The 27,176-nt window shown below is 36.1% G+C and overlaps 1 protein-coding gene across 3 annotated transcripts in view; it reads right to left on the minus strand.

The window, feature by feature from the left end:
• Nucleotides 1–24,198, minus strand: part of NFXL1 (nuclear transcription factor, X-box binding like 1) — a 49,129-nt gene extending 24,931 nt beyond the window's left edge. For all 3 annotated transcript variants that reach the window (XM_062575524.1, XM_062575523.1, XM_062575525.1), the window contains exons 1-15: nt 24,039–24,198; nt 22,647–22,817; nt 22,178–22,287; nt 20,153–20,286; nt 18,663–18,841; nt 18,345–18,506; nt 18,111–18,211; nt 17,345–17,459; nt 16,815–16,939; nt 15,564–15,686; nt 12,200–12,290; nt 9,113–9,233; nt 8,333–8,489; nt 7,525–7,616; nt 4,241–4,262 (exon numbers count right to left, since the gene is read on the minus strand). In XM_062575524.1, coding sequence (XP_062431508.1) covers nt 4,241–4,262; nt 7,525–7,616; nt 8,333–8,489; nt 9,113–9,233; nt 12,200–12,290; nt 15,564–15,686; nt 16,815–16,939; nt 17,345–17,459; nt 18,111–18,211; nt 18,345–18,506; nt 18,663–18,841; nt 20,153–20,286; nt 22,178–22,287; nt 22,647–22,817; nt 24,039–24,198 — 1,863 coding nt within the window. The remainder of the gene's footprint in view (nt 1–4,240; nt 4,263–7,524; nt 7,617–8,332; nt 8,490–9,112; nt 9,234–12,199; nt 12,291–15,563; nt 15,687–16,814; nt 16,940–17,344; nt 17,460–18,110; nt 18,212–18,344; nt 18,507–18,662; nt 18,842–20,152; nt 20,287–22,177; nt 22,288–22,646; nt 22,818–24,038) is intronic.
• Nucleotides 24,199–27,176: the final 2,978 nt, after the last annotated feature.

Genomic DNA, 27,176 nt, shown 5'->3' on the forward strand with positions numbered 1-27,176 from the left:
ACAAAAAACATCTTAATTCTTTCTCTTGTCATCTCAACTCACAAAGACTCTGTAAACAGGAGGAATTTGCACAGCAGGTTGGACAGCAAGCATGGAGAAGATACACAGGAGAAAACCCTAATATTATGGTGTCCAACTACTCTCAGATCTCTACGCCGAAACTGAAGTTTGTTCTGCTGGTTAAAACACTAGTACCTGGTACACACTCCTACCTGCAAACATCCCACAACTCCGTCTCTAGTGACTTGTGCTTCCATTGACCCAAATGAGCAAAAGCCAATGACAGGTCTAACAAAAATAATAAAAAAGAGGGTCCCAAGCAGAGAAGTGCTATACCAAATATGTGTATGCACGCGTGCACACACACATATACACAGCTTTTATCATTCCTAATATCCATCACATTCTATCCTCCTCCAGTCTTAAGAGTCACAACTTCAGCCCAGCATTAAGACAAGTAGTCAAAGGCCATTGCAAGGTGAAGGGGGAAAGAAAAGGTGTACTACACATTTAAACCTGCCACTGCCCACTTCTCTGCCTTCCCATGCTCCTCCATTTCTACTCCAATTTTTAGGTCTGTCAGTTTTGCTGTGGCTCAGGTAGCAACAGTAAATTAAGGCAATGATTTTTATTCCCATGGGGAGTCCCTCTCTTGAGATTTAAGTCCCAAGTGCAATATAATAAGAGAGAGTGTTTTGGACTCAATGCCATTGTAGTGAAAAAACAGAATTTTAACTCATTTAAATCTACTTTCCATTTTCTGAATGTTATTGCCTTTTCTTGACACTAGTCATTCTGCATGGCTGTTCGTAAGAAATCAAAAGAACAAGGTAGAGGAAGTTTTGTTTTCTATGGTTGGAAAACATTTCTGCAATGACTAAGTACAAGTTGCTACTACTGTCACAAAGATGAGCATCAAAGAAAACCACACACACTCCTGCAGGCTCATGAGCTGAAGATTAAACAAAGCAGGTAAGAACTAAAAGTAATTTTTGAAAGCTGAATGGAAAAATAAAGTAAAAAGGCATGATTTTCTGGCCATAGGCATTCCGCAGGATAATGGCAAGGAAAAAAAAAAAAGGGAGAGGGGGGTAAGATAACTTTCAGAAGCTATGTAAACGCATTCAGCATTTGGTAAACGTATCATCTGTTGAGTAACAGTTGAAATAAGAAAAAAAAATATAGTATGGCAAGGAAGTTTTTAAAATATTCATAAGCTATATAGTCATAGAGATTATTCTGATCAAGTTTTACATAGTTTTACCTTCAGGCATAATAATGCTCTTCATTCTAAAAAATTGAAGAACAGCTAAAAAGGACAAAAAAAACAGACAAGCAAAGCCATTCAGTTCTGTTTATGACACTTCTATTGCTATAGCCTTTACACATAACAAAAATTACAGCAAAAGAACATGCCAACTGCATTGGCACACAGAAAACAAAAGTTAGAATAACATTAGCTTTTTACAAAAATAGATCAAGAACAAGAAAAAAGTTCCATCTGCCTGAGAAAAATGATGAGACTGACTATAATCAAAGATCATGAGTATCAAAGATATTCAAAACACTCACTGTAGAAATGAAAGCTAAAGCCAAAAGCAAACATCTCCCTTCCAGTAACACTTAACGAAACTAATTAAAAACTTGTATCTGAATAAAAATCTGAAAAATGAAAATTAAAACCACAAAAGAATTAAATATCACAAATAAGTAAAATATCCTATCCAAAATATATTTATACACTAAATATAAGAACAAAGTTATTGACTTTAGATATATGTAAAAACATCGAAAAAATTTATAAAGTTATTTAAGAAAAGAACGCACACTGTAGCTAAAGGAAATCTCATTTTAAGTTAAATATCACATAGAATCATTTTTCCACTGAACTCAGATTTGATACAATTATCTGAAAAATAGTCTGCTCTCTCCAGTGATGGATTGCTTATTCTGAGTATGTAGACATTTAAGTGCTAGAACTAAATCAATCCCTTAAAATACTTTTAAAAGGGCCAAATTGAAATTAAAAAACAAAAAACCTCTTTATCAGTATTAAACACCTACACTAATCAAAATTATAGTCCAAGTAAAAATGTAAAGACAAGAAGTCCACTTACGATGGTAACAGAATCCAATTGCTAATCTCATTATTTTCACTATCTTTCTTCTACTCATTTTCTGCAGACATCTTGGTAAAGCACAAAGTCCTTATAACTCGTTTCATTCCTAGCTTATTTCTTTTATACCTGCTACATTATGCAAAACAGCTGTCCGACATAAGTAATAACACAGTAGAGCAATAAGCCCCTCTGTAGCAGAAACTTGAGAAAATTGCTACTTTACTCACCTGTGAAATATTCACACTCCCCAGCAAACCTCAGTTTAGGAGCTGGAAACTAGTATAGGAGGGCAAGTGTTCATAAAAATATGCAAGTTTTTCTCTTGCAAACAAGGGTAAATTAGTCTGAGATAAGACTAACCATAAAGTCAAGGCAGCAGCAGAACACTGAGCCCAGACTTTTTCTCCCCCCCAATCTTCTCAGAATAATGTGAAAATGCATATAATGGAACGGACTACACTGTAAACACCCCCTCACCAACACATGCATGTAGGCACATACACACACAGACATACAATCCCTCCTCCCCCCCGCCACTTCCCCCCCAAAAAAGCACTTTTTCCCCTTCTATTGCCATTAAGGCTTCAAGTATTAGGACACTTAATTCCACTCCGGAGACTGCTAATCAAGAGCAGGAAGAAAGTACTGCATTTTGCTGGCTCACGGAAGAAAAGTTTAGTCCAGAATATCAAATAGCACAAACAAATGCAAGTCATTAACATCAGGTTCACTGGGATTACTTTTTAGTTTCTACATGAACCTATAAAGAAAACATGACCCAAATCCATTGACTGGCCAATTAAGATTGTTAGGCAACCAAGAAGAAATTTTTAAAACTATTCTATAATAAGCAGTTACAAATATGTAGTAATTTTAACTATTTTTTTCGAATAAGTTGATCCATACTGTCTTGTATTATGGGGGTTTATATCCATAAACCTCACACTGAACAGTACCAAAACCACTTACATTGCCCACAGGAAGCTACACTGGGTCAATTAAACAAAGCTTAGAGCTTGTTTATACATAAATTCATTAAAGAAATGACTTATCAAATCTCACCCTATCACAAAAGATGTCACTGGCTCAAAATAAAAACATTATTTCAGGAACCTACAAATTTTACTGCGGAAAACAAAAAACTGTTCCAACAACAGCAACAAAAAAGTTCTTCTCATTCATTTTCCACAACACCTTTTTCTTCAGCAATTGACAACGTGCAAACTAGCTCTATGGAAGTCATAATCAGAGTCTACTTGGATCAACAAATGTATTGCAAAAATGTATTGACAGGAAACACTGTTGGTGTATAAACTTTATTATATACCTGCAATACCAAAATACAGGTTCACTTTATAAAAAAAGATTTACAACACAAATTAAAAGATTTTTTTAAAAAAGGTACCAATCAACAAATCTAATTCCATTTTAAGCTCATGAAAAATTCTAGACAGCAGTAGTAGTTTTTTAGCCTTCAGATATCAATTGCATTTTCTTCTAAGCAAGCCAAAATAGGTAGATGCTTTCTTTCAGGTTGTAGAATGTTGCATGCCAGAAGAAAAGTTAACAAGTAGCACTGAAGAAGAGTCCACTATACTGCCTTTAAAAAACCACACATGTATGCCTAGATCCAGGTCACTAAGATTTTTCCTGTATATTGTTCACTATCCCTTACACTGTTCCTATTCCTAATTTAAAAAAAAAAAAAAAAAAAAAAAAAAAAAAAAAAAAAGGCAATTAGGAAAAGTGAAGAAAGGGTATAGAGGAAGAAAAACAGCTATAGAGTAGGAAAAAGCCAGAAGTATGGTAAATAATGAAAATACGCAAGCAATGAAAAAAGACCTCATCAATTTAAACCTCAAATAACCAATTATGCAAAGCTACACAAACAGCTTCACAAATCATGAGTTTAAATTTTTGAATAAGTAGTCTAACAGGCCAAGTGCTTATGTATTCTTTAATAAGGTACTAAAATACTTTCTATATGTAAGCCCTTGTGAAAAGGTACTTCATTAGTTTTAAAATGCAGAAAAGCCATATAATGCTTTACTAATATCTTTTTGCAGACTGACAAAGATAGATTTCATATTCCATTTAAAAAGTCCATTTGTATGACTCACCTCATGCTGTCCAAGACACTCCCTGTTAAAGAGAAAAAACAGACTTAGAAAGACATTCATCTCTAAGGAACTTAAAGCAGTGACAGTGCCTTTCAAGAAAATAATGCAATTTTTTAATATAACGTATAAGCGAGGCTAGTCCAGGCATCACGTGCAGCTAAAAAGGCAGGTCCATATCCAGTCTGCTTTTGCAGCACAACAGTTCATGAGTTAAGAGAAAGTTATCTATGAAGGTCAGTGCCTTCTCTTTTTAAACAGCTGTTTGGATTACTGTATTTTATGGCAACAATCCCAGAATCAAGTTTCATGCGCAGATTCATCAAGGTGGTATAAAGGAATAAATAATTTTGGTTTTAGAAAATTACCTGAATTGCTTCCAAATACATTCCCTTTTGGCTCTACTAGTATAATTACTCCATGCTTTACATTTATTTCAGAGAACTATGTAATTAGTCTACTCTTATGTTTACAATTCCATCTCTTTTAGAATGATCTGCTATGTCTAGGGAAGAAAAACTGCACACTGATCAGAATTATGAAGGCACTGGACAGCAACTCATTCAAACATTAGTCTCCATAAAAATTAAATTAGTCTTTTCCTCAATTTATTTTGACAAGTATCTTTTTTCTTTCTACCTCTAGTTTCCTATCTCTGTCATCTTTCCAAATTTTTGACCTTTCTACTTAAGTCTTATAGGAGAGAATAAAATCATTAATATTCAAGCTAAAATAGCTGTAAATCATCTCCTAAAGATTATAGACAGTATAAAGAAAGAAATCAGCTTCCTCAATACCTTCTCTAACCCAAAGCAGCTACCAATAGCTACAGATGCTCTTTAGGACAACAGGTAATTAGCAAGAATAACTAGTCTTTCACCTACTAATAATAAAAAAAAGATGTGGCATGGGGGTCTATTCTGGGCTCTACACAACTCAATTATCAGAAGACCATCTACAGTATAAAATAGTAAACAGTTAATTTGGCTTTTAAGACCTCTGCACTCCTTTGTAGTACAATGCTGTTCTACTAGAAGGGAAAATGCAATTTAATATGCCTATAATAACACATTTTATAACTACTACTACTACTAAGATAATTCCTTACTAAGGTTGAACATCTACTCAGACCACTACGCGTCAGCTACTATTTGAGCTACACCCAAAGACTGAAAGCTTTGGGCATACATACACAGGTAAGATCTATTTACACAGCCTGTTATTAATATGTTAATTGAAGTATCAAAAGGATGATTAAGAATAGCCAGCATGGATTTACCATGTGCAAATACCACTTAAAGAATCCAGTTTCCTGTGGTGAACTAAATCTGTGGAAGAGAGGGAAAGCACTGCATGTCATCTACCTTCACAGCAGCAAGGCTTTCAACGGGGTCCACCACAGCATCCTTGCGTTCAAGCTGTAATGGTCTCTATGTACGAACTACTAGATGCATGAAAAACTGGCAGGATCAAGGCACTCAAATGGTAGCAGTTAATTGTTTGTAACCTATTTGGAGACCAGTTACCTAAAGAAGACTTTTTTCTTCCAAAAGGGACAAAATGCATCAATTTTGCAGACAAAAGCAGGGTGCAGTTGATACGAATCGAGGATGGGGCTGCCAATCAGAGGGACCTAAAAAGGCTGCGAAAATTGGCTGACAGGACCTCAAAGTTCAGAGGCAACATCCTCCTCCCTCCCAAAATACCTTCCAGCCTGAATGAGTCTAAGAAATTAATGAAGCAATAATTTTCCACAAATTCCCTTCTAACTCTTCATAGAAACAGATGCAAATATCATTCCACTATATTGTCCATTTCTACACATGTATGCCTAGATCCAAGTCACTAAGAATTTTCCCATACACTGTTCACTATTCGTTACACTGTTCCTATTCCTAATTAAAAAAAAAAAAATATATCCTTCATTCCAAATATCTGACCTCTTATATTCAAAAAAAGTTCCAAAACCTCACTGGGATTGGGGAGAGCAGAAGCTACATTCCATCAATGGTACCATCTATAAAAATGTAAAGATGCTACCTCTAATCAGAAAATTAAATACAGTTTCTATAGTTTGGTTTCTTTCTCACTTAGCAGACTGACTTCATTTGAGGAGGAGGCTGTAGACTGAAGCAGTTGATTCCAAGGTAGGAATTGTAGAGAAACCGTGAGACATGTCCTACAGAACACATAATGTTAATACAACCTCTGCTGAACGCCTGGATGAGACAAACTCCTTACTCAAACATTGAAAGCAGACTATTCATAAGTACCCGCTAACTACACATTCTTCTTTGAGACTCTGGCTTTAAACTCTGAGCCCAAATATTAGAAATACTGAACCGCTATAGTTTTGTACATAAGAAGCACAATACACTATAGCACAAACCCTGAGAAATCAAGTTCTAAACATATTTAAGCAAGCAGCTTGCTTCGGATACTTTTGATCCTCTTCCTCTGTCTCCTTTTCTCTTTTTATAAAATGAGGATATAATACTCCCTCATTAAAGAGGAATGTTTAAAAACAAAAAGACAGTAATGTCTATGAACCATGCAGAATTTGAAACAGTAAGTGACTCCAGTACAGAAACCCACATTAAGCAGTATTTCTTTTCAGAGTAAGGTTTGAATTTGGAGTCCTAATTCCACAATGTAAACAAAAACACTGCCAAATAGAAAAAGAAAGGTGGGAAAAAAAGAATAAAGAAAAAACCCTAATTTTTCCCTACATCCTCAGCCTGGCCACATTAGGCTTTCATTAAGCTCTACTCAAGAAGCAGAACCTTCCAGACAAGTCTAGAATAGGAAGGAGAAGCAGGTAGTTAGGATGAGGGATATCCATTAATAAGTTACTGTATTAGTAAATCAGATGCAAGGCCAATGCACTGAAAAACTGAGAAACAAAACAGCAATTTGTTAATCTATAATTACAGTCTCAAATTAAACAAGACAGAAGCTATATGAAAAAAATATATAATCATGTCACTGAAGATAATCAAATTACAATGGCTGCCTTTGCAACCTTGATACTTTTAAGGTAAAATCTGTGCACAATGTGTCTTAGAAATAACCACTCTTTACTTATACTATCTGTCCTTTTAAACAAGGACCACACCTTAATAAAATGTCTATTAAGCAGAGAGTAATGCTCCCAGTTTTCTGAGAATGGTGTTCACATATGCCCACTGTATCTGAAGAGAACACAGTATTTTCCATATACATCCCTAAAACGACAGGGAATCTCTTTCTATATCAATTTTCTTTTTTTCGCCCCCCCTAATACTTACACTGATATAGGAACTTGACAGGGAGGGCACGGTAATGCAGTTTGAATAAAAGCTGGTTCAGATGGCTGTTCCCAAGGGCCTGCAGGCTGATGCTGGGAGCGAAGTACACCACCAATTGAGTAAAACACAATCATCCTCTCAACTACAAATATCCGTATCATCTAGAAAGATCTCAGTTCAAGAAATCCACTTTTCAGTAATTAATTTCTTCTACTAATTGTAATATCACTAAAGAACCTCAGAATTATAACTTCATTTCTGATATGGCTAAGAATAGGAAAATTAAGACCTACAGTCTTATAATTTAAATTAAGAAAAAAGCCAAGTAAAAAAATAGCAAAATAAAAGTATTTAACAGAGCTAAAAACATTTTAATATATCATTTCCTAAACAAATGAAATTACTCTCATTCAATACACACATGCTCCATGTTTAAACATTCCAAACAATTTCTCACTTCTAACTAACAAACAGATAGTTTAGAGAGTATCTGAATTACAATTTAATCTTTACTTTTTGCTATGTTCAAAAACAATTTGAAATCAAACATTAATAAAACTCTAACCAACACATCATTTCTTGAGTAATTATAACTGCTGAAAGTTTCATAGAATACATTGTACAAAATAGATTAGACTGCAACGTATCAGCTAGAACCATTTTGTTTCTCAGGTAGTAGTATACACACACCTATGCTTAACTATTCATTTACTCTGAATTCGAGAAGCTGAATTCCAACGTAACATTAAAAAACTGTTTTTTACTCTTCAGAACACAAACAACAGATCATTTCTCACTATATCCTTACCAAGCCAGTCTGCTTCACAAGTGCTTCATCATGGCAAGAAACAGGGCACAAATGACCACACGTTAACGTTTTCTGGCAGGCCTGACAACATGGAGGACATCGACCAAAGTGACAGTAGTGTTTCTCCTGGGTAGGGTGGTGACAGGTAGGTGGTCGACTGAAGTAAAATCCATGAATGAATCCATACGGCAGCATGAAATGCAAAATTACAATCACTGGACAATTGTGCTCAAAATACAAACAATCAAATAATCAGTTATTTTTTAAAATACTAAGTTCAGCTTTCACCTCTAGCAGTGGTTAATATCACCAAATTATGTATTAGCTCTAAATGAAATTAAATCAAAGCTGGACTTGCAGAGTCAAACAGGTGTTTTATTCCAACCCCTACTGTGGGCTAATTAATCTTGCTACACTCCCACAATAAACTATTCCCTAAATAAAAAAAAAAAACTCTTTAGTTTTTGCTAGTCTAGTTTTCTAGCTAAACTGTCTTGTGGAGGTACTTCAAAAAAGTACTGCTGACTGAGCTGACTCAAAGGACAGAGGGGGACTGCAGAGCTAAAAGTGGCTGATAGGACAGAACTGCCCCCTCGACAGCAGCAAGGATTGTTGCTAACTCCATCTTCATAGTCCAGAATGGAGACAACTTAGGGAAGTAATACCTGTATCACACAAGAGAAGTAATTTTTGTCTTTTAAACAGTTATATTTTACTACTTCCTTAAGGACACCTAAACTCCATTAAAGAACTAGAAATCCACCCATTTTCCATACTGACCTGCACAGTTGTTTGCATTTGGGAGGCTTGGTGGTACGCTCTCTGCCACAGGGCACTTTAATGACAGTTTTTCCACAGTTGCACTTCACATCTACAGTCTCTGGACATGGATAACAACTACCTGAAATAAATATATTAACAAAGTGATCATCTGAATAAGTGACTATAAAAACAGTAACCACCATAACTGAATACTCAAAGCATATGGTATAATTTATATATTCTGTTTCATCTAAATAACAAACTGTTACTTGATAATTTCTGTTTAGCTTCACCATTCTAAAACAGTAGTACTAATAATCTCATGTTACAGTTGTGCAACTGCTATTCAAGTTAGAAACTGTTTCACCTACATATTTTAAAAAGATAAGCCAGCAATATTAAAATTCACTCTTTAGGACCACATAATACATCAGTATCATTGTATTTCATTCATATTCAACATTGAAGACATTATGATCTTTCATCAATTTTCAAAAGAAAAAGGCATATTAGAAAACTAGCAAGATGCTATTTGGCAGATTTCTGTGATATAAACCTTTCCCTAATATCACACAATCTCTAATCTTATCTGTATAATTAATAACATCTTTTTCAAATAGATCCTCCTCATTTTTAAAGTTATTCATGCTAGTAACCTGATACATTAAAAATATATTAAGAACAGTAAAACACTTATTTTAATCTGTAGCTCCCCCACACTACTTCTTACTAGCCAGCTGCTATGTTTTAGTATTAAGTAATGAATAGTAAGTATATCTATTCTTTAAAAAATAAAATTTAGACTTGGGATTTTGGCTTACTAATCATGTTGCATTCTGAAACTTTAAAGAAAGCTATGCGTTGAAAGTGTTATTGACAGTACATTTTTTTAAACAATTCTGACTTCTTAACAGGATCCAAGAGTCAACACTCCAAGAATCAGATCTCTCAATGACAAAAAGCTGCTGAAGAAAAAAGGATAGAAGCATACAATTTCATATTGCAAAGTAAATTAAATTGTAATATATCAAGCAGGAGAGATTAATAGCTATGCTCATAAATTGAAGGTCTAAAGTTACGCTGCCCAAAGTGGCAAAGATATGTACAATTTACTTAAACATCATATTAATGAAGACAACTTTCTACCTCCTTAGAAAGATGGAAGGATAGATCACATATTAGCCTGAAGTTAGGCTGAAAGTATACTGTTCTCAAATCAATAGCTATAACGTACTACAGTAGGAGTACAAAATATTCCTGTCCCCTGGCAACACATTCTAAACTTCAGCCAGCAAGCAGGCACTTCACATACAAAGGTACATAAATTCACATCAAAACCAGATTAGATTAGGTCACCTTTTCTCAGGGACCACTGCTAAAGGCAAAGTACTTAGTATCAGCAAACTCTAAAAATTCTGAGAACAGAAGGACCTTCAAAGGACCTGATCTGGCAGGTTCTTTTTTGGGAAGCATACTATTTCCTTTGAAATTAGTGGTCACCGAGGGGTATTGACTAACTACAAAGTAATCTGGTACAGTATTATATACTGAAGAGATAGTAATTACTCAGAACTTTAAGTAGCTACAAAAAGAGGTGAGGCAGGGGAGAAAAGAAGACTGCATCAACATAAATATTCTGAGGTCAAAAATCAGTGTCTTCTTGTCTTCACGAAAAATGTTTTCAAACATTTTAACAAGAAGCTATTACAAAATTCATTCAATTACAATTTGCCAATGCACACAGAAGTTATCTTTTCAGAATTTCTGATACCAGTTATTAGCATCATTAGACATAACTTCTGGCAAAAGTTAGTATTTAAAAATTGACAACTGTACTGTTTTGATAAGTTGCATACATACAATTTTAAACGTATATATTTGATGCTTAAATTTTCAAAGTCAGCATTGTTTTATTAGTTTTACATTGCCATTACTCAGTGGAAACTATTAATGTCACTTTTAGTCAACTATAAGATGCAACCACTATCAAATAAAAGCCAGTTATTAAAAGTTTATCCTATTATGCAGCATTAGCTTCTTACAGATTTTAAAAAAATGTTTTTCTAACAAAAATTCTATTCTGTGATTTAATTACAAAACACCACAAACTAATATTGGAAAACCAATGTTAATAATTTTCTTCTGAGAATACAAAAAATTTGTATTCCTAGGATTTGTGTAGGGATGGTGAAGAAAAGGGGCACAAATAATTAACAAAAAATGAATCACTAGTTGTGGTGACAGACTTAGTAGAAGGTTATCTGGGACAACTACCATGTCCACCTGCCCTGTCTGCTAGGACAGCTCCACCTCAACAGCAAGGTTGTCTGAACAACTTGTGAATCATTGCCTGAACTGCTGCAGTTCACAATTAAGAATATTAAAATAAATTACACAGCCTGTTCAGCTACCATTTCAGCAGGACAGTAGCTTTTGAAGGGAAAATTGCTGAGGACAGCAAATTCTTCCATCATTGCAGCTTAATCCCCTACCAAGTGAATACCAAAGCAACTGGCCAGGATAAAAGCTACCAAGTTATTTTGATCATTTTCAGCTTCTTTCCTTTTTAACCAAGGTCACTGGTTGCTGCAGTAAACTTTTTCTTGTTATCCTTTGTATAGTCAGTAAGAAATTTTCTCATTGTTACCTGTAAGATATTAACATATATTCAAATTCCAACATCTTTCAGTTTATAAGCCCACTAGCATAACACACTATTTTAAGATTTTTAAAAGCCACTTCTGTACTTTTGTGAACATTTTGTGGTGTATATTGAACAAACAATTATTTAGAGAGAAGTCAAGCTACAGATTTTAAATTAAGCAGTCTGAAAGGCAATGAGGCATTTTCAGCAGAATGCTGCCAAGGAAAATTACCAGGTAAAAATCTATGTTTAGTTTTTAATACATAAGCCCTTAGGCTCTAACCAGCACTTTAGAAATCCTTCAAACACCCTGTTCCCCCACAAATACCCAAATCTAGAGGAAGAGACTTCATTAAGCACCACATTCGGTCATACAGGCACTAAGCCTGGCAAAAATATAAACATCCATCCACACCCCAACAATATTCAGTCATTATCAGGAACTTTCTGCCTACTCTTACCTCTGTGGCAGCCAGAAGGACATTTGTGATTTCTGCAGCCTAGAGTCCGCCCACAGACTTGATCACAAGGCGGACAGTTTCCAGAACAGCACTATTTAAAATAAATAAATAAATAAAAATAAATTCATTTAACTGAAAAATGTAGGCATTTCTGGCATGAGTTTGCCTTCTTCTATTTTTTTCAAATAGTTCTTAAACTTTTATTCATGCAATTTAGTCAAACTTCCTCAAATTCACACCAGAACCAGGCCATCTGTAAAGTTGTTTTAAAAAACCCACAAACAAAATATGAAAAAGCACGTAAATGATAGCATTTCTTCAATACACAAAAAAGCAGAGCTTCCAAAAAAACATAAAAGCATTAAGAAGAATGCTTGAATTAACCTGAAATCATTTCAGATTAAGATATAAGATTACATATAGTATTTCTATCAATTGCTCCCATTACTCTGCAACTTCTTCCAGTTTTGTACTACACTTGCCTCAGCACAAAAATATTGCTGAACACTTTTTACATCTTGTACATTTGTAGTAGAGGTCAGATGATTTTAGGAACAGTGATCTGCTCTCTGTTCTTATATAAAGCAGTAACATGTTAAAACATAGATTCTGTTCAGAACACAGCTCAGAACAAGAAGTTGGTGAGTCGCAAGTCAGGGAAGAAGCCTGTCTTTTCCAGTAACTTGAAACACATCCTCCTTCCAAGCTATATTAGAAAGAACGGTAATGAAGAAAAACGTGGATTTTTTTTTGGCATAAGTTAAGATGTCAAGTTTGTGTTTCTATTGCTGTCTTTCCACATCAAATTAATTGTAATAAGAATAATACATAAAAATATCTGAGAATAAAAAAATACTTTTAATGCATTTCTGTGGTAAGTCGTCCAACTTTCAGAATGTCTTAATTTATACATGGCAGGCAACTTTTAAAATACAGCTCTAACCCGTATACATAATGAAGTATTAATTCTGTGTCTGAATACATATGGATCACATTCTACCACAGAAATCAGCCTAAAAAGTGAAAATCCTACCATACTTCACATTGTAATATTTAGTAACCACCTCCTCAAAAACACAGGAAAGTCCAAAGAAAGCCCTATTAAGACAGCTGCAATATTAACTCCATTCATAGACTTTTACATTAGATGACTCAGTAGTTTCTTCTCTCTTGAAATTAGTGCCATTTAAGGACTTCTCACTACAGTAGATTTATTATTTTATCCAATCTATTTTGAAAACTGAAGCAAAAAGCCAAAAATATCTAGTTTCATCACTTGCTGATTTGTGCATGTGATTCTGTAAGAGGTATGTCCTGCGTCTTACACTGTGGAATGAGGGGTGTCTGCCTTTTACATTTAAAGTTAAGGTTCGGCATCTCATCCATCTTCTCCTGGAGGACAGAAAAAGAGGCTGCAACAATTTATACACTCCAGAAAAGAAAGAACAAAGCAACTTACTTACAGAAGCCTTTTTTTGTTTTAATAGTGGAAATTATCTAGGACAGTTCTTCTGTAAACCAAAAGAGCAGCTACACACCTTTGCTTTTTTCAGTCAAAGACCCCTCCAGAAAATGTGCTCTCCCTTGTTTGGAAAGAGGGAAGGCAGGCAGCACCAGGAGGAAAAAAGGGAGTCGACAGCAATAGGAATGGTGCTTTTTTTTTTTTTTCTGTCCTATTTTCCCAGAAGAATTTGTACTGTCACACTCCTCAACAAGTAAGATGACTGAGAGAAACAGTAAGTTTGCATAACTCATTTCCTTTCATGGTTTAAAAAAAAAAAAAAAAAAAAAAAAAAAAAAGGGGGGGGGGGCTACTATTAAGCTCTGTAACTGAAGTCCAAGATTATCATCCATTCTTGTTTAATTTCATTTTGTGCATCTCAGGTGGCCATCTACAGAGGCATTTTTTTCCTCAGTTTAAGCTTATTCTTACAAACTCTACTGCATCTACCAATATGTCAGCTGCATACTCTGAATACAATCAGCAGCAATCACTCTGTGATCCTGAATGCTATTATAGCAATAACTGTATTCAAAATCTTTCACCTCTATTTACTGGACATTTTTGAGGGTTAACAGTCATTCTGCATTCTATTTTTGCTTATATACTACATTGCTGCCACAAATCCACTGCTTCTAAATATTTTTTTCTAATGAGATTATAAAACTAATAGTTATTTTATATATTTTTATATATATATATATATGTATGTATGCACGTGTGTGTATATATATAAAAGCACCATCTATATTGAAAGCTTTGCTTTCATAGCTTAAGTTTTAACATTCTTGTTTTGATCATTAAGTTGTTACATTTCACTTCATGAAAGAACCAAAACTACAATGACCTTTAGGTGGGCTGTCACACATGAAATTCATACTGAAAGTCAAAAGCTATCTTGCCTAGAAAGCAGCTTTTTGAAACTTCAGTAACCTGCAAAATTCACCAGCACTTTCTTTGGGGACATAGAGGGGTGAGACAGAAGGAATGGCAGAGAGACTAGAAGATGAAGAAAATGCAGGAAAAACACATTCAATATCTCTGGCAAGAAGATAAAGTACCAAGTCAACACGTACAGTCAAGCTTCAAGTATCAAGTCCTTTGAACAGACATTCAAAGTACTTCCAAGTGAGAAAAAAAAAATATATATATATTCTGGAGTAACAACTATTGACATCTAAATCTATCAACATAATAAGGGCAACCTGCATACTTTAGGGTTTTTTTCCTCCACTTCCCCACTGAATTTATCACAGGCAACATCATTTAGCTTTGTAAATTCAAAAGGAACTTAAAAATATGGAACTAACATTTTGTCTTATTTAATCAACAAATTAAAAAGACAGATGAGAAAGGTATCAACCTCCCCTTTCACTTTAAAGGAGAAGGAAAAGGGAACTCAGACTCCTAATTTCTCAGACCACCACTGCTCACAGTGATGGATATTAGGGAATGTGGTGGACTGCATGTTGTCAAAGTCAAGAGTATGTAGCTTACAAAGTTAAGGGAGATGTTCAGCTCTTCCTACAAAGTAAGGAAACAAATGGATTTAAACTACCGCAGAATGCATAAAGCAGCAGTAACCACTCAAGTACTTGAAAGCAAAAACTGCCTTTTGGAGCTGTAAAGTTGCTAAAGCCCACGTTTTTAGACTTTTTCAAAAACTTTCCAAGTTTTTCTTGATGAATTACATACTCAAAGAATTCTTGTACATTGCAAATTAATTAAAAAGGGCCACTGAAGACAAACTTCTCCTATACTATAATAGGAAGGAGAATTACAGATTGATAGAGAAGAATAACAGTCAGAGCCTTATGATTATATAAGCAATAGATTTGAAACATATCACCTTTAGACACTTACCTTTCTCTTACATTGGTGCTTTTGGCAATCACGAATTTTAGTACACTTTGTCTCACACAGATATGGCTTATGACATGGCATGCGTTTAGTGTGCTTTCCACAACGACACTGTTTCTCAACTTCCTGGACAGCAAGGTAGGAAAGAAAAGTAAAATACTTTAAAAAAACAGAACCCAAAGACACATACGTGTATGCAACAGGAGTGAAAAAAATATTCTACCAGCTGTAAAAAGACAATTACATTACAATGTTCTAGCACATCAGGTAATATACAACTTCATACTCTGAGCATGATTATCTTCTTCTGTGTTTTGTCTCCAAATTGTAAATGAAGAGTTTTGTGGTACATCTAGCACTCGATGCAGTTGAAAGAAAAGACTAAAGTTTTGACTTGCTGTACCCACACTGCCTGTTTAAGGGTTATAAAGCTCATGCCAGCTGCCCAACCTAGGCATGTAAGCATGTATGCACAGAGCAGTCACTACTGGAGAAACTTCAGCCAACATTACAAGCAGTGCACTCCAGATGACACCTCACTGCTTAATTTCAGCCTTGGTCCCACCAGGAGGGAAAACACATCAAGGAAAACACTAAAGTGGGTACTGCACTCTACCCACGAGTATATGCAAGACAAGTTCACACAAAGAAAGAACCCCTCTTGAACAGTAAATTGATAATGCGGATTCATCTATGACGTATCTAGATTATTTAAGTAGGAGAGTAGGTTTATCTGACCTTCATTCCATCTATCACATGCTAACTACTTCTACAATAGACTCTGCAGCAAGTCTGGTCTACAAGAGAGCTGATAGCTGTCAGAGCAGCAGCTTTACAGGCCAGACCATAGAAGCTCCATATATATTCAAGGCAGAACAAAGTATTTTCTTATTAGCAAGCAAATAATGTTATGCTACAGCATCTTCCATTTCACTAATGGAGATGCACTATAATAAGAGAGCAACTGCAATGAAGCTAGAAGACTTAGGGAAATTTAGATGTATATCTTCAAAGATGTTTAAAAAAAGAAAAGCTACAAACTCATCCCTGCTTCAGTAACTGACAACTGCCGTGAAGCTATCCAAGACACCTATTAAATTTGTATAATTATTAATTTGAATTGAGGAAATAGACATTGCTTTTTCTGAACAGGAGGTTGTTGACTTTATGACTTCATCTTCTCAGCAATATACTGTTCCAACCGTAACATTTCAAAATTTTAACAAAATGTGAATGTACTACAGTAAAACCAACCTGTCTGCATATTTCACAGGGACCTCGATGACAGCGCTGTGAGCATTTATGGATGCCACATTCTAGAACTTTGTCACAACTATCACCACAGGTAGGTACATCTTCCGTGCAGGGCAAGGTAAACTCTTTATAAAAGAGGAAAAAGTACAAGCAAAATTGGAGGATGAGGGAAAGGGTGAGAGACAAAAAAAAAAAAAAAAAAAAAAAAAAAAAAAACCCCAAAAAAAAAAACCTCCATTAAAACGACACGATTTTGAATATCCTGACTCCCTCTCATTTTTTAGAAGCTTCTCTAGATTTATTCAATTATCCACATAGCCAATTAAATCCTTGTTTCTAAATAAGCCTTTAAAAGAATTAAGTAAGAGTTCATATGAGCTTTCACAGTTCACTGTTTGCAAGAACTTCTTGTGGAGCCTGCGCTGCAGAAGTAACCTAAACTGAGTGCATTTTTTTTCCCATTATTTTCATAAGCCGTACCACAAACAAGCATTTTCCAGAGCAGTGGGGTAAAGAGAAAAGAGGCTTACTTGATTTTTCACATGGACAGGACCTCTTTCCAGAACGAGGGCAGTCTCCACAGGGACCAGCATGACAAACTTGTTCACATGTGTGATTACCACAAGGCAAAGTTTTCCCACACACCTGAAAAACTCAGAAAACTCCAAGTGAACGTAACATAAAATAACAAACCAAGACAAAGCCAATCAAGGGGAAAAAAATAGAGGTGGAAAATGTCTAGACGGGATTAAACTTTTTTCTGAGCAAAAGTTAACCATAACAATTTTATTAACAAATGGTATGTTTGCAGAGCCTGCCAATACGAAAAATCCTGTCACTCCAATCCCTGCTTTATGAATTTTTACAGCCTATCAGTCTATAACCTTGGTCCTAAGAATGAGCTACAAATACATTTCAAAGAATGAATTAGAAAGCTTTCACTCTGTTCACAGTCACTGAAAGTAAATAAGCATGAAACTTATCTACTAAGCTGGTGTTTCATATGCATTTCTGAAGATGACAGTTGAAATTTCAATCTGAAGTACAAAGTGAAGAGAATAAACAAGGTCAAATTCACTGTCCTAAGCTAGCACAATTTCAAAACAGTGAAAAGTTAACCATTTTCAGAAATAAATGAGGCTGCCAAATAGATCCTTCCTCAAATATTAATGCCTATGCTATTTGCACTTTTTAAACTTAAAATAATTTCTTTTGTTTTTCAACCTGCAATACACTAAACAATCAAATTTTCTAAGATGAGAAATAAGCTAAGTGGTGCACCATCATGCAACTCACCTGATCACACTGCCACTGAGGACTTGCACAAAGTCTTTCCGCTGTTTGCCTTCCACAAATGCACTGCTGTTTACTGACTCGTGGACAAGGCTTACAATTTCCTAAAGATAATTGTGAAGTGACATTGAGGAACAGGAGTTAGAATTTTGTTTTTTAAATATAACTCGATTTGTTAAAAAGCATTGTTCTTTTCCAAGACAACTAGTCTCCTGAAATTTCAGGGGGCAAGCCTACCTGAGTGACAAGGATTCTCACAAGTGTGTTGTCCACATGGCAATGTTCGTCCACATGGCAGATGACACGACCATTCCTTGGCACTGCATCTTCGGGGCACTGGCTTAGCTTTCTTACAGTAACATGTTGTTGTGACCATCTTTGGGCAAGGTGGACAGGGTCCTACATACAATGAAAAAGAGTATCTTATTGTTGTCTGTTTAACAAAACGCAGTCTAAATTGGTAATTGTTTTATTCTGAGAATTCCAAATCCAGTTAACAGATTTTAAGTCTTGCATAAATGCCAGTAATATAATCAAGAGATACAACAGATTTACCTGGATGACAAAGCAGCAAACATTTATGCCCACAAGAAGGTTTGAATTCCCTCTCGCATACTTGACCACAGGAGTGAGGTACCAGCCATGGGTCCAGTGCTGGATCCTCTACTTTTCCACAATAACAGTAATACCTCGTAGGAGTTTCAGATCGTTTGTATTCAAACCTACATTTTGGACTAAAACAGAGAAAAGGTGTAGGGCGAGCGAAAGTTCTCATTTCAGTTTGCCGAGACTACTGATTAACTACTTTTACAGCTAGAGTAACCAATATCAATACATTCACAATACAAAAGGTCTTGCTATATGTCAACTTTTACAATACATATTCCTTAGAATGCCTAAGAAATTGTCCTCTCTCTTTCCTTCTTCCCTCTCTAAGAACATACACAAAGACATTTAGCATAGCAAGCACCTATAACATTTTTACATCAAATATCAAACTAACAAGGAGTTAATCTTAAAAGGAATCAATACAAACAAGATAAAAAGTTATTTTTTTATCAGTAGAGATTTAAGCTACATAAAACAATATTTAGTGATGCTATTAAAACTACACATAATTAAAAATTTAGCTGAGTTTCATTAAATCAGTTCAGCATCTTAGCTATTACATTTCTCACAAAATAAAATGTCAATTTGACTATATAACACACAAACCATTTTTATAAAGGGATTAAAAAAATTTTTACCATGTGGTCAAACATTAAATAAAACATCATTTGCCTTAAAACTCTGTATATATTTAAACATTGTTTAAAAACAAAACTAGTTTGTAGTTGAACAGGCACTGTCAACTTGTACAAGACTTGCGACACTGCTCATCAGCAATTTTCACCTCATTTCCTAAGCAAATCTGCATGCCTGAGATCCTGTAACACCAGAGATTCTGAAACCACAAGGTACTTTCAACCAAGTTTGATAGAAGGTCAGGTGTCTCAAAGCTATGGCTAGAAGTTCCTACATAAGAGTTAGTGTGTAAATATAAGACCAAATGACTCTTGCACAACCCTGACCTTCCTTGAACTTTCAAATTCAATCTACTAAAAAAATGCAAGGTTCATTACTCTGGCAATCATAATATCTTTTCTTCATACAATCTCACACAAAACTGTAACACTGGCCAACACCCTTGTCTTATACATAGGCTGGAAATCTCTGAACCTTACTATTTCAAAATTGGTGTCAATTTTAAAGTAAACATACAAATACTTAAAACAACTTAGAACTAAATATTAGAAGTTGGAACACACAGGAAATAACCTACTACATTCACAAGTTAAAACAAAATTTGATGCAGCAGCTTTTTAATACCACTGTTAAATAAACTATATTAGTGAAAGTTTCAAATTAAAAAAAAAAAAAACTAAGTCTTCTAAATTTATTTTTATAGTTTTTCATTTATAAGTTCTGTTCCTTTCTAAAGTAACTCCAGTTCACATGCTTTCCACAACAAAAGCCCCTTAGTAAGTGTACGACGAAAGGCTTACCACGGCCAAGGATAATCTTTCTTTCCAAAATCATCATCTGTCAAAGGAGAAGACACAAGGAAAAGGCTGTCCTTGGCCCACTTTTGGATACATGGCAAGTGAAATATACAAAAGCATCCACAACAGCTCCAGACCTAAAAAAACAGATATAAATATCGATTGCTTTATATTAGGTTTCTTCCTCTTTACTGTTACAGATCCATCCTTTGCTGATCTTTCCTTCCTGCCACTGAAAATTTTCACTTAGCTTAAAAATCTTCATTATTACTTTAGAAATGTTGGTTTGAACACATCTCTGGAGATCCTCTAGTCCAACCTCCCACCTGAAGCTGGAGACTCCACAATTGTTCTGGGAAACCTGCTGCAATGTCACATTACCTTCCTAGTATCCAATCTGCACCTCCCAAGCCTCACTTCGCCCCTTGTTACACCATGTGTCATTGCAGAGAAGAGTTTGGCCTCGCTATCTTCACAACCCCCCCTTCAGGTAGTCATAGGCTGTATCAGATCGTTCCCTTAAGAGTTACATATAGTGCTAGTAAAAAATTTAAGTGTGGCTTTCAACATACAGTCTGGTGTTCAAAGAGCAGGAGAGATACAAAACTGAACAGAACTAAAAGCAAATGTGTTTAGGAGAAAACTAACTTTGCCAGTGTTCTGTTTCCATCACAAAATCTTTGTTTTTGTTCTCAGTGGACTGCTCTGTCAGTTCTGGAGTGAAATCACATAACTTTGCTCAGGATACCAGCCTGCTGCTGAAAGGTAATTTATTAAATATCATAAATGCAGTTTTATGCATTTTGTTACAGTCTGAGCTGACAACGGTTTAGGTATCAATTTGATGAGTGAAATGCAGCAGAAAATGCAAGTTCGAATTTTTTAAATGATATTACATATAACATTATTATAAAATTTTACTATGAAAACAAGGAGGAGATTTTTTTCTGTTTACTTATAAAGAGCAAAATTAATGACACAAGTTTCTAGAAGTTTGGTATCCAGCTTCCCAAAACTAAAGCTGAACAGGAGACATTAAGTAAATAAATATACTTGACTAAAATACTCAGGATAATCAACAAACCACTGAGTTATAAAAATAAAACTTCAAAGTTTCCAAATAATCTCATTTCTCAGCAGAAGCGAGATGAATAGTATCAAGAGACAGAAATTTTTAAAAATAAAACTATAATTATTTTTCAAGATCTGAAAATTATGGATGACAAATATTAAGATCTCAAAATATGCCACATTTTTTCTTGAAAAAGTTAATGACTACAGCTTCATTGGACACTTGTAGTCTTTATCCAGCATAAGTTAAAGCTTTTCTGTACTTTTTTTTAAATGCTAAGCATACAGTTGCAGACATGGGCCTACTTAGCCTATTGCTTTTAAACTGAAGTCAAATAACTGCAACAGAAACACATTTGGGCCTCTCAAAGTCAAACAGAAGTTACTATATTAACACTGAGAAAGATTTGTCCTGAAATTTCTCCCATGCAAAACATAGCTACATGAAATAAGATCATTTTCTCATTCAGATAAAACCATCCATCTCCCAACCTCTTCTTTTCCCTTATCAGCATCTGTAGCAATTAAGTTTATTTTCATTTCCCTACTATAAATTTAATAATATTTTCTCATTTCCCAATATTTCCTTCTCTAGTGATTACAGTACAGTTCCAATGCTTAATGAATACAACATAACAAGAACTGGACTTCCTTTTTTTTTTTTTTGTCTACTACTCTCTAAAACTTAAAAATAATTGTTGCATATTATGATTACAAACATGTTAAGGACGGCATATTCTAATTATAAGCTATGTATGGCTATGTATAAGCATTATTACTATAGAAATAAATGTTTGAAAAATCCAGAACAGCTGAATGTAGCTTTCAGTATTCTATTCTTTTAAAGCTGTCAATTCCAAGAATCACTTTAGTAATAAAAAAGTTACTCAGTTAGTTATATTTGCTTCATAATCATTAATATAAGTAGTATCTTAAAAAATACTGTAAAATACTTACAGCTTGGTTCCTTTTAACTGAAGCAATGCAGATCAGACATGTCATAGCCCCAGACTGAAAAGCCTCATTCACGTATTGTCTTGTACGTTCCAGTTCACTTGCATCTCCATCTTTAATGTATAAATATTTTCAAAGCAATTAATAGTGTTTAATTTGCTATTCTGCCCATGCTGAGACTGGCATAAAAGTATTTTTTTTTCTGGACAGAGGCCACTGATACATTATTACAAAACCACATTATTAAAAGTACTTAAGATTCAATTATAGATTTCAAACCTCTATATTGATTCTACAGAAAAAGGCAAGAAATACAGCCAGCATGCACTGCTGGTATTTTTAGTATAATAAAATACAAATACCAGAGTAAGATTACTTCCCTCCAATTATTAAAAATTAACATGTAGCCAGTAACGCAACTTGGTTTATGTCATTATACACCAATAAAAGCCAACATATGAAAACACTTTACCAGTTTGACTGGTGTAAACAGTAAATGTTTTGGCCAAAATCTTTCCCTGTTTTCCTTCAGCATCTTCATCATCATCTTCAGATGAAGAACTAAATTGGTCTTCAACCAGCTTTTTTGCTGCAGCTTGATTAGCCTTCTTAATTTCATCAAATTTTCTCTGCGAAGATAATTCTGTTTAAAAGAACAGATTAGTGATGATTAACATCACGACAGTTATCCATAACATCATACTCAGTTCTGCATATTTTCAACAATCTTTCTTTCTGATATGAAGTTAAGTGCAATATGTAGTTACATTTCCAATTCCGCGTAAGAAAATAAGTTGCATTTTATTCTTTATTGTTCATTACCCATAAAATTCACAACAGGAAATATCTCTCAATTGCTTTTGAAGAATCCAACCAGACATACTGAAGTATACTGACTTATAATGTACAAATGTAATGTACAAAAAAAAAAATTTTTTTTGTATCGTTCTGTAAAAACATTTCACAGGCAATTCTTAGTAACAGTGACTGTGATAATCTGCTGAAACCCTACAGGAATCTCTATCAACATCTGCTTGGTGTTGTTGTTGTTGTTGTTTTGGACTTTTTGTTTTTGAAGTTATGATTTTTATTGATCTGCCTCCACCCAACAAGTCTCCATAGCAATAGTGCTATCTCTATGTCTGATGATATTAAAAACAAGAAGGTTCTTTAATAGATGGTTTCTTAAGTTATTGCATGGGATTTTCACTCCCAGAGAAAAATGATACAACTTGTCATTAATAGACCACAGTGCCTTTAGGATAACATACCACAGACCTGTAGAAGTCATCAAGAGATCACAGTTCTTATACTACCCCTCAGCTTTTCATATTAGATTATTATATACGATATATACATACTAGGGTTTGGTCAAGTTTAATTTTTAAATCTTCCTTAAGGAACTATGCCACCACTTAAGTATTTCTACCTTCTAAGTATCTCACAAGTTTTACCTTATATTTTTACCTGGTATCCACAACAACCTGTGCAACAGAAAGCATAAACCTTTCCCAAACAGGTATTCCAGTCAGCGTGAGAGGTTCCCCTAACGCTTGCTCCTTAGCGGGCAGCACCGGCCCTCAGGAGCGTTTCCCACCGCGCACCAGCCACTCCTTCAGCCGGACTCTGCTGCTCGGAGGGAGCCCGAGCAGCGCTGCAAATACCCCTCACCCCGGTGCTTTACACACACAGGGCGGCAGTATCTTTGCCGGAGATGTCGGAAGAGAGGCAGCCCCACGGCTTCGCGCGGGGCACAGGCGCGGTGCCGCGCCGCGGTCTGCGGGCCGCGGCCGGCCGTGGCGGGGCGCCCTGGGCCAGGCCCACCCCGGCTCCCCGCGCGGGCCCGGCGGCACACGGCACTCACCCTTGGCCCCCTCGCAGCTGCTCCCCGCGGCCGAGGCGAAGGCGCCGCCGCGGGCCTTGGGGGCCGGCGGCCGCGCGGCCGCCCCGCCGCGGGCGGCGAGCCCGTCCCCGGGCCGGGCGCGGCCCCTGCCCCGGCCGCCCTGGCGCCAGGCCGCCTCCATCGCTCCGCCGAGCGGAGCGGGCCGCAGCGGAGCGGGCCCGCCGCAGCGCCGCGCCGCGCCGGAAGCGGCCGCCAGCGCGCGCACGAGCGGCGACGCAGCGCTCGCAGGCCGAGGGCTCCTCGTTCCGGGACTACAGCTCCCAGCAGCCCCCGCGCGTAGGGCGGCCGAGGACTGCGGGGAGGGGGCGAAAGTTGCCGCTCGGAAGACTACAGCGCCCAGAATGCACCGGGTGGCCGCGGCGCGGTGGTGCGCATGCGCAGCAGTGTGCACGCCCCTCCTCTCACCTGCCGCCCTTCCTCCCCTCCCCCCAATACCGAGTAGTTGAATAAGAACTATTTTGTAGGAATTGTCTTTAATTGCGATCCGGTGGTGAGGCTCTCGAAGGAACAAGCGTAAATAATTTTGATGTAATGCAAGTTCCCTCCTGAGGAAACCTGTGTCCTCTTCTGGCCGTTGAGCTCACCTGTTAGCTGCCCTCAGAAACTTAACAGCCGCCAAACACTGGCCAGCAAGACCCCCTCATGGGGCCTGCCAGAAGACGGTAGCCCGCTCCTGTCTTTTCTGCGGTGCCCTGAGGGGATAATAGGGTATTTTGTGAGGACCAAACGTGAGCGTTGTTTGTTTTCCAAATCCGGAGGCACTTCTGTGGTGCCGATGCTGAGGGGATGGCTCCCAAAGCCACTCGTTCTCACCTGCCGCTGGAAAACTGCAGTGTGCTAAGACGGCCTGTCCTCAGCATAGCCCTCCTTGAAATTATCCATTGAGAAGGTCCATGATAGCCGTGGGAAGCCAGTTCCAGTGTCTCCTGCTCTTAATAATGAGATTTTTTTTCATAATATCCAGATAAGGATTTCTGTTACTTAATAGGTGGATTTCTTCTGGCCTGCCAGTCTGGCTGTAGAAACAATTGGCTTTGGCTCCCTTTTTGGCAATCTTTTATGTATTATGGGACTGCTAACCTCATTTTCTTTCCAACTCCCCTTTTCAAGAATATGTTAGATTTAAAAACAGACATTAAGCATGTTTAGCAACTTCACTGAAGTAATATTCAGAAGATTTTACTGCAAAAAATCCATACTGAAGAAAATCCATACATCCAGAAACATTCTGACAAATAATAAATGCAACTTGAAATAATCTTAATTTGATTGATGTTTCCTTATAACACCTATGTTTAGTCTTGCCGTGTCAGGAGGAGACTTTACACTTAGTATTTTTTTGAGCAAATACATGCTCATAAAAGTTAAATAATTAAAGATTTTAGATCATAAAGCTCCTGAATATATTAACTAAATTACTGGACATCAATTATGTTTTCCTGTTTTAAAGTTTTTTAAATCAAAGAATTTTTATTCTCCAGCTAATGACTATAACTCATGTCATAGACTGAAGTATCAATAAAACAGAAGGAAAAAAAATGGTAGCTCTCTGCCTTTATTAATTAAAATGCATTAGTATAATATTAATAATTCTATTAAGCACCATATCATGCATTTCTCTAATAAAGTCTTAAACATTGCAACAAAGGTGAAAAGTGCTTTCTAAGCGCATTGTAAAATATGAAGCAGCCCTGTAGGTGTTTCTGCAATATAAATTGCAAATTATATTCAAAACCTGCTTTTTGAGAATGCTGATTGCAAAGCCCAGCGTTCAAAATATGGTAAATGCCAGAATAATGCTTGTTCTTGTAAGCACTAACAGTGTTTCACTTAATGATTGTGTACTCTTTCCCCTTACCAGCACATCATGGACTTTGTCATTCAATATACAAAATCAGCGTTGTTCATTATGTATTCTGTACATCGATTACTTCATAACATTTAATCCTTGCAGTGAAATCAGGAGTTATCCATAGTTCTCTTCCATTCTGCAGACTCATCAACATTGCAAAAATCAAAACAATCAGGAATGAATGCACTTTACAAAAGACGTATTTTACTCACTTCTACAAACGATCCCATATATGATATCTTCATTTTATTAAGGAGAGGCGTGGAAGTACAGAGGTATTATCAACCGACACTAATTTTCACGTAGACGTACAATCCAGTTGCCCAGGATATTCAAATACCTAAATACAGAAGTACGCATTCTCTTCTTGCAGTCCTTTTCTCCACTTCTTGCCATCAAACTTTTCCAACATTAAGTGGCTATGGTCAGAATTACTGAAAAAACTCAGCCAAGTCTGGAACCACAGTTAATAAAAATAGCTTTACCAATGGGAAAAAATATATATATAAATTTGGGTAAAATCCAAGAAGAAAATTGGGGTAAAATCCAAGAAGAAAACACCTCTTAAACCAGTTGAAAAGTTATGTGACTTATGAAGTAGCAGTTTTTAACACTTTTTAGTAGTTAAGAATGGAAGAAAGAAATATGCTGTCATTGAATAAAATACCTTATCTAGGCCCTGTGTTCTTTCTCCAGTGGCAGCTACAGAAGATGCAATAGCAAGAGTTTGGCGACTTTCTGTTGTCTCTTCCCCTTGCTGTCTGCCAGCATACACAATGGTTATAGTGGGGACACAGGACAGATTCGTAAACACAGATTTTAGAAACATGATAGTCCATGTTCAGCCGCCCTATGATTACATGGGGCAGAATAGTCTTCAGTATTAAGTATTTATTATTATTGTGGAAAGATCAGATAGACTTTAAGCCATCCAGATTTCTCATACAGATGCTTACAAAAGGTCAGATTTTTTTCTTCCATATTCCAGTCTTTTCATGTAATATCCTGAAAAAAGCACTGCTATAAAACTGTTCACTCAAGTTTCAAGAAGTCAGATGAGATGGACCCAATGAATTCATAATATTTTCCAGATGATCTTACAATCATCACTATTTACGTCTTTATTATAGGCATAGCTGTTTTTTGTAATGTCCTACAATTAATTAATCTTGCATTATTCAAGATATTAATGTTTGTTTATACACAAATTTATTATCATGATTATAATTACTTCAAATGATTAATAC

Source organism: Rhea pennata, chromosome 4 (genome assembly GCF_028389875.1).
Source record: "Rhea pennata isolate bPtePen1 chromosome 4, bPtePen1.pri, whole genome shotgun sequence".
Classification (NCBI taxonomy): domain Eukaryota; kingdom Metazoa; phylum Chordata; class Aves; order Rheiformes; family Rheidae; genus Rhea; species Rhea pennata.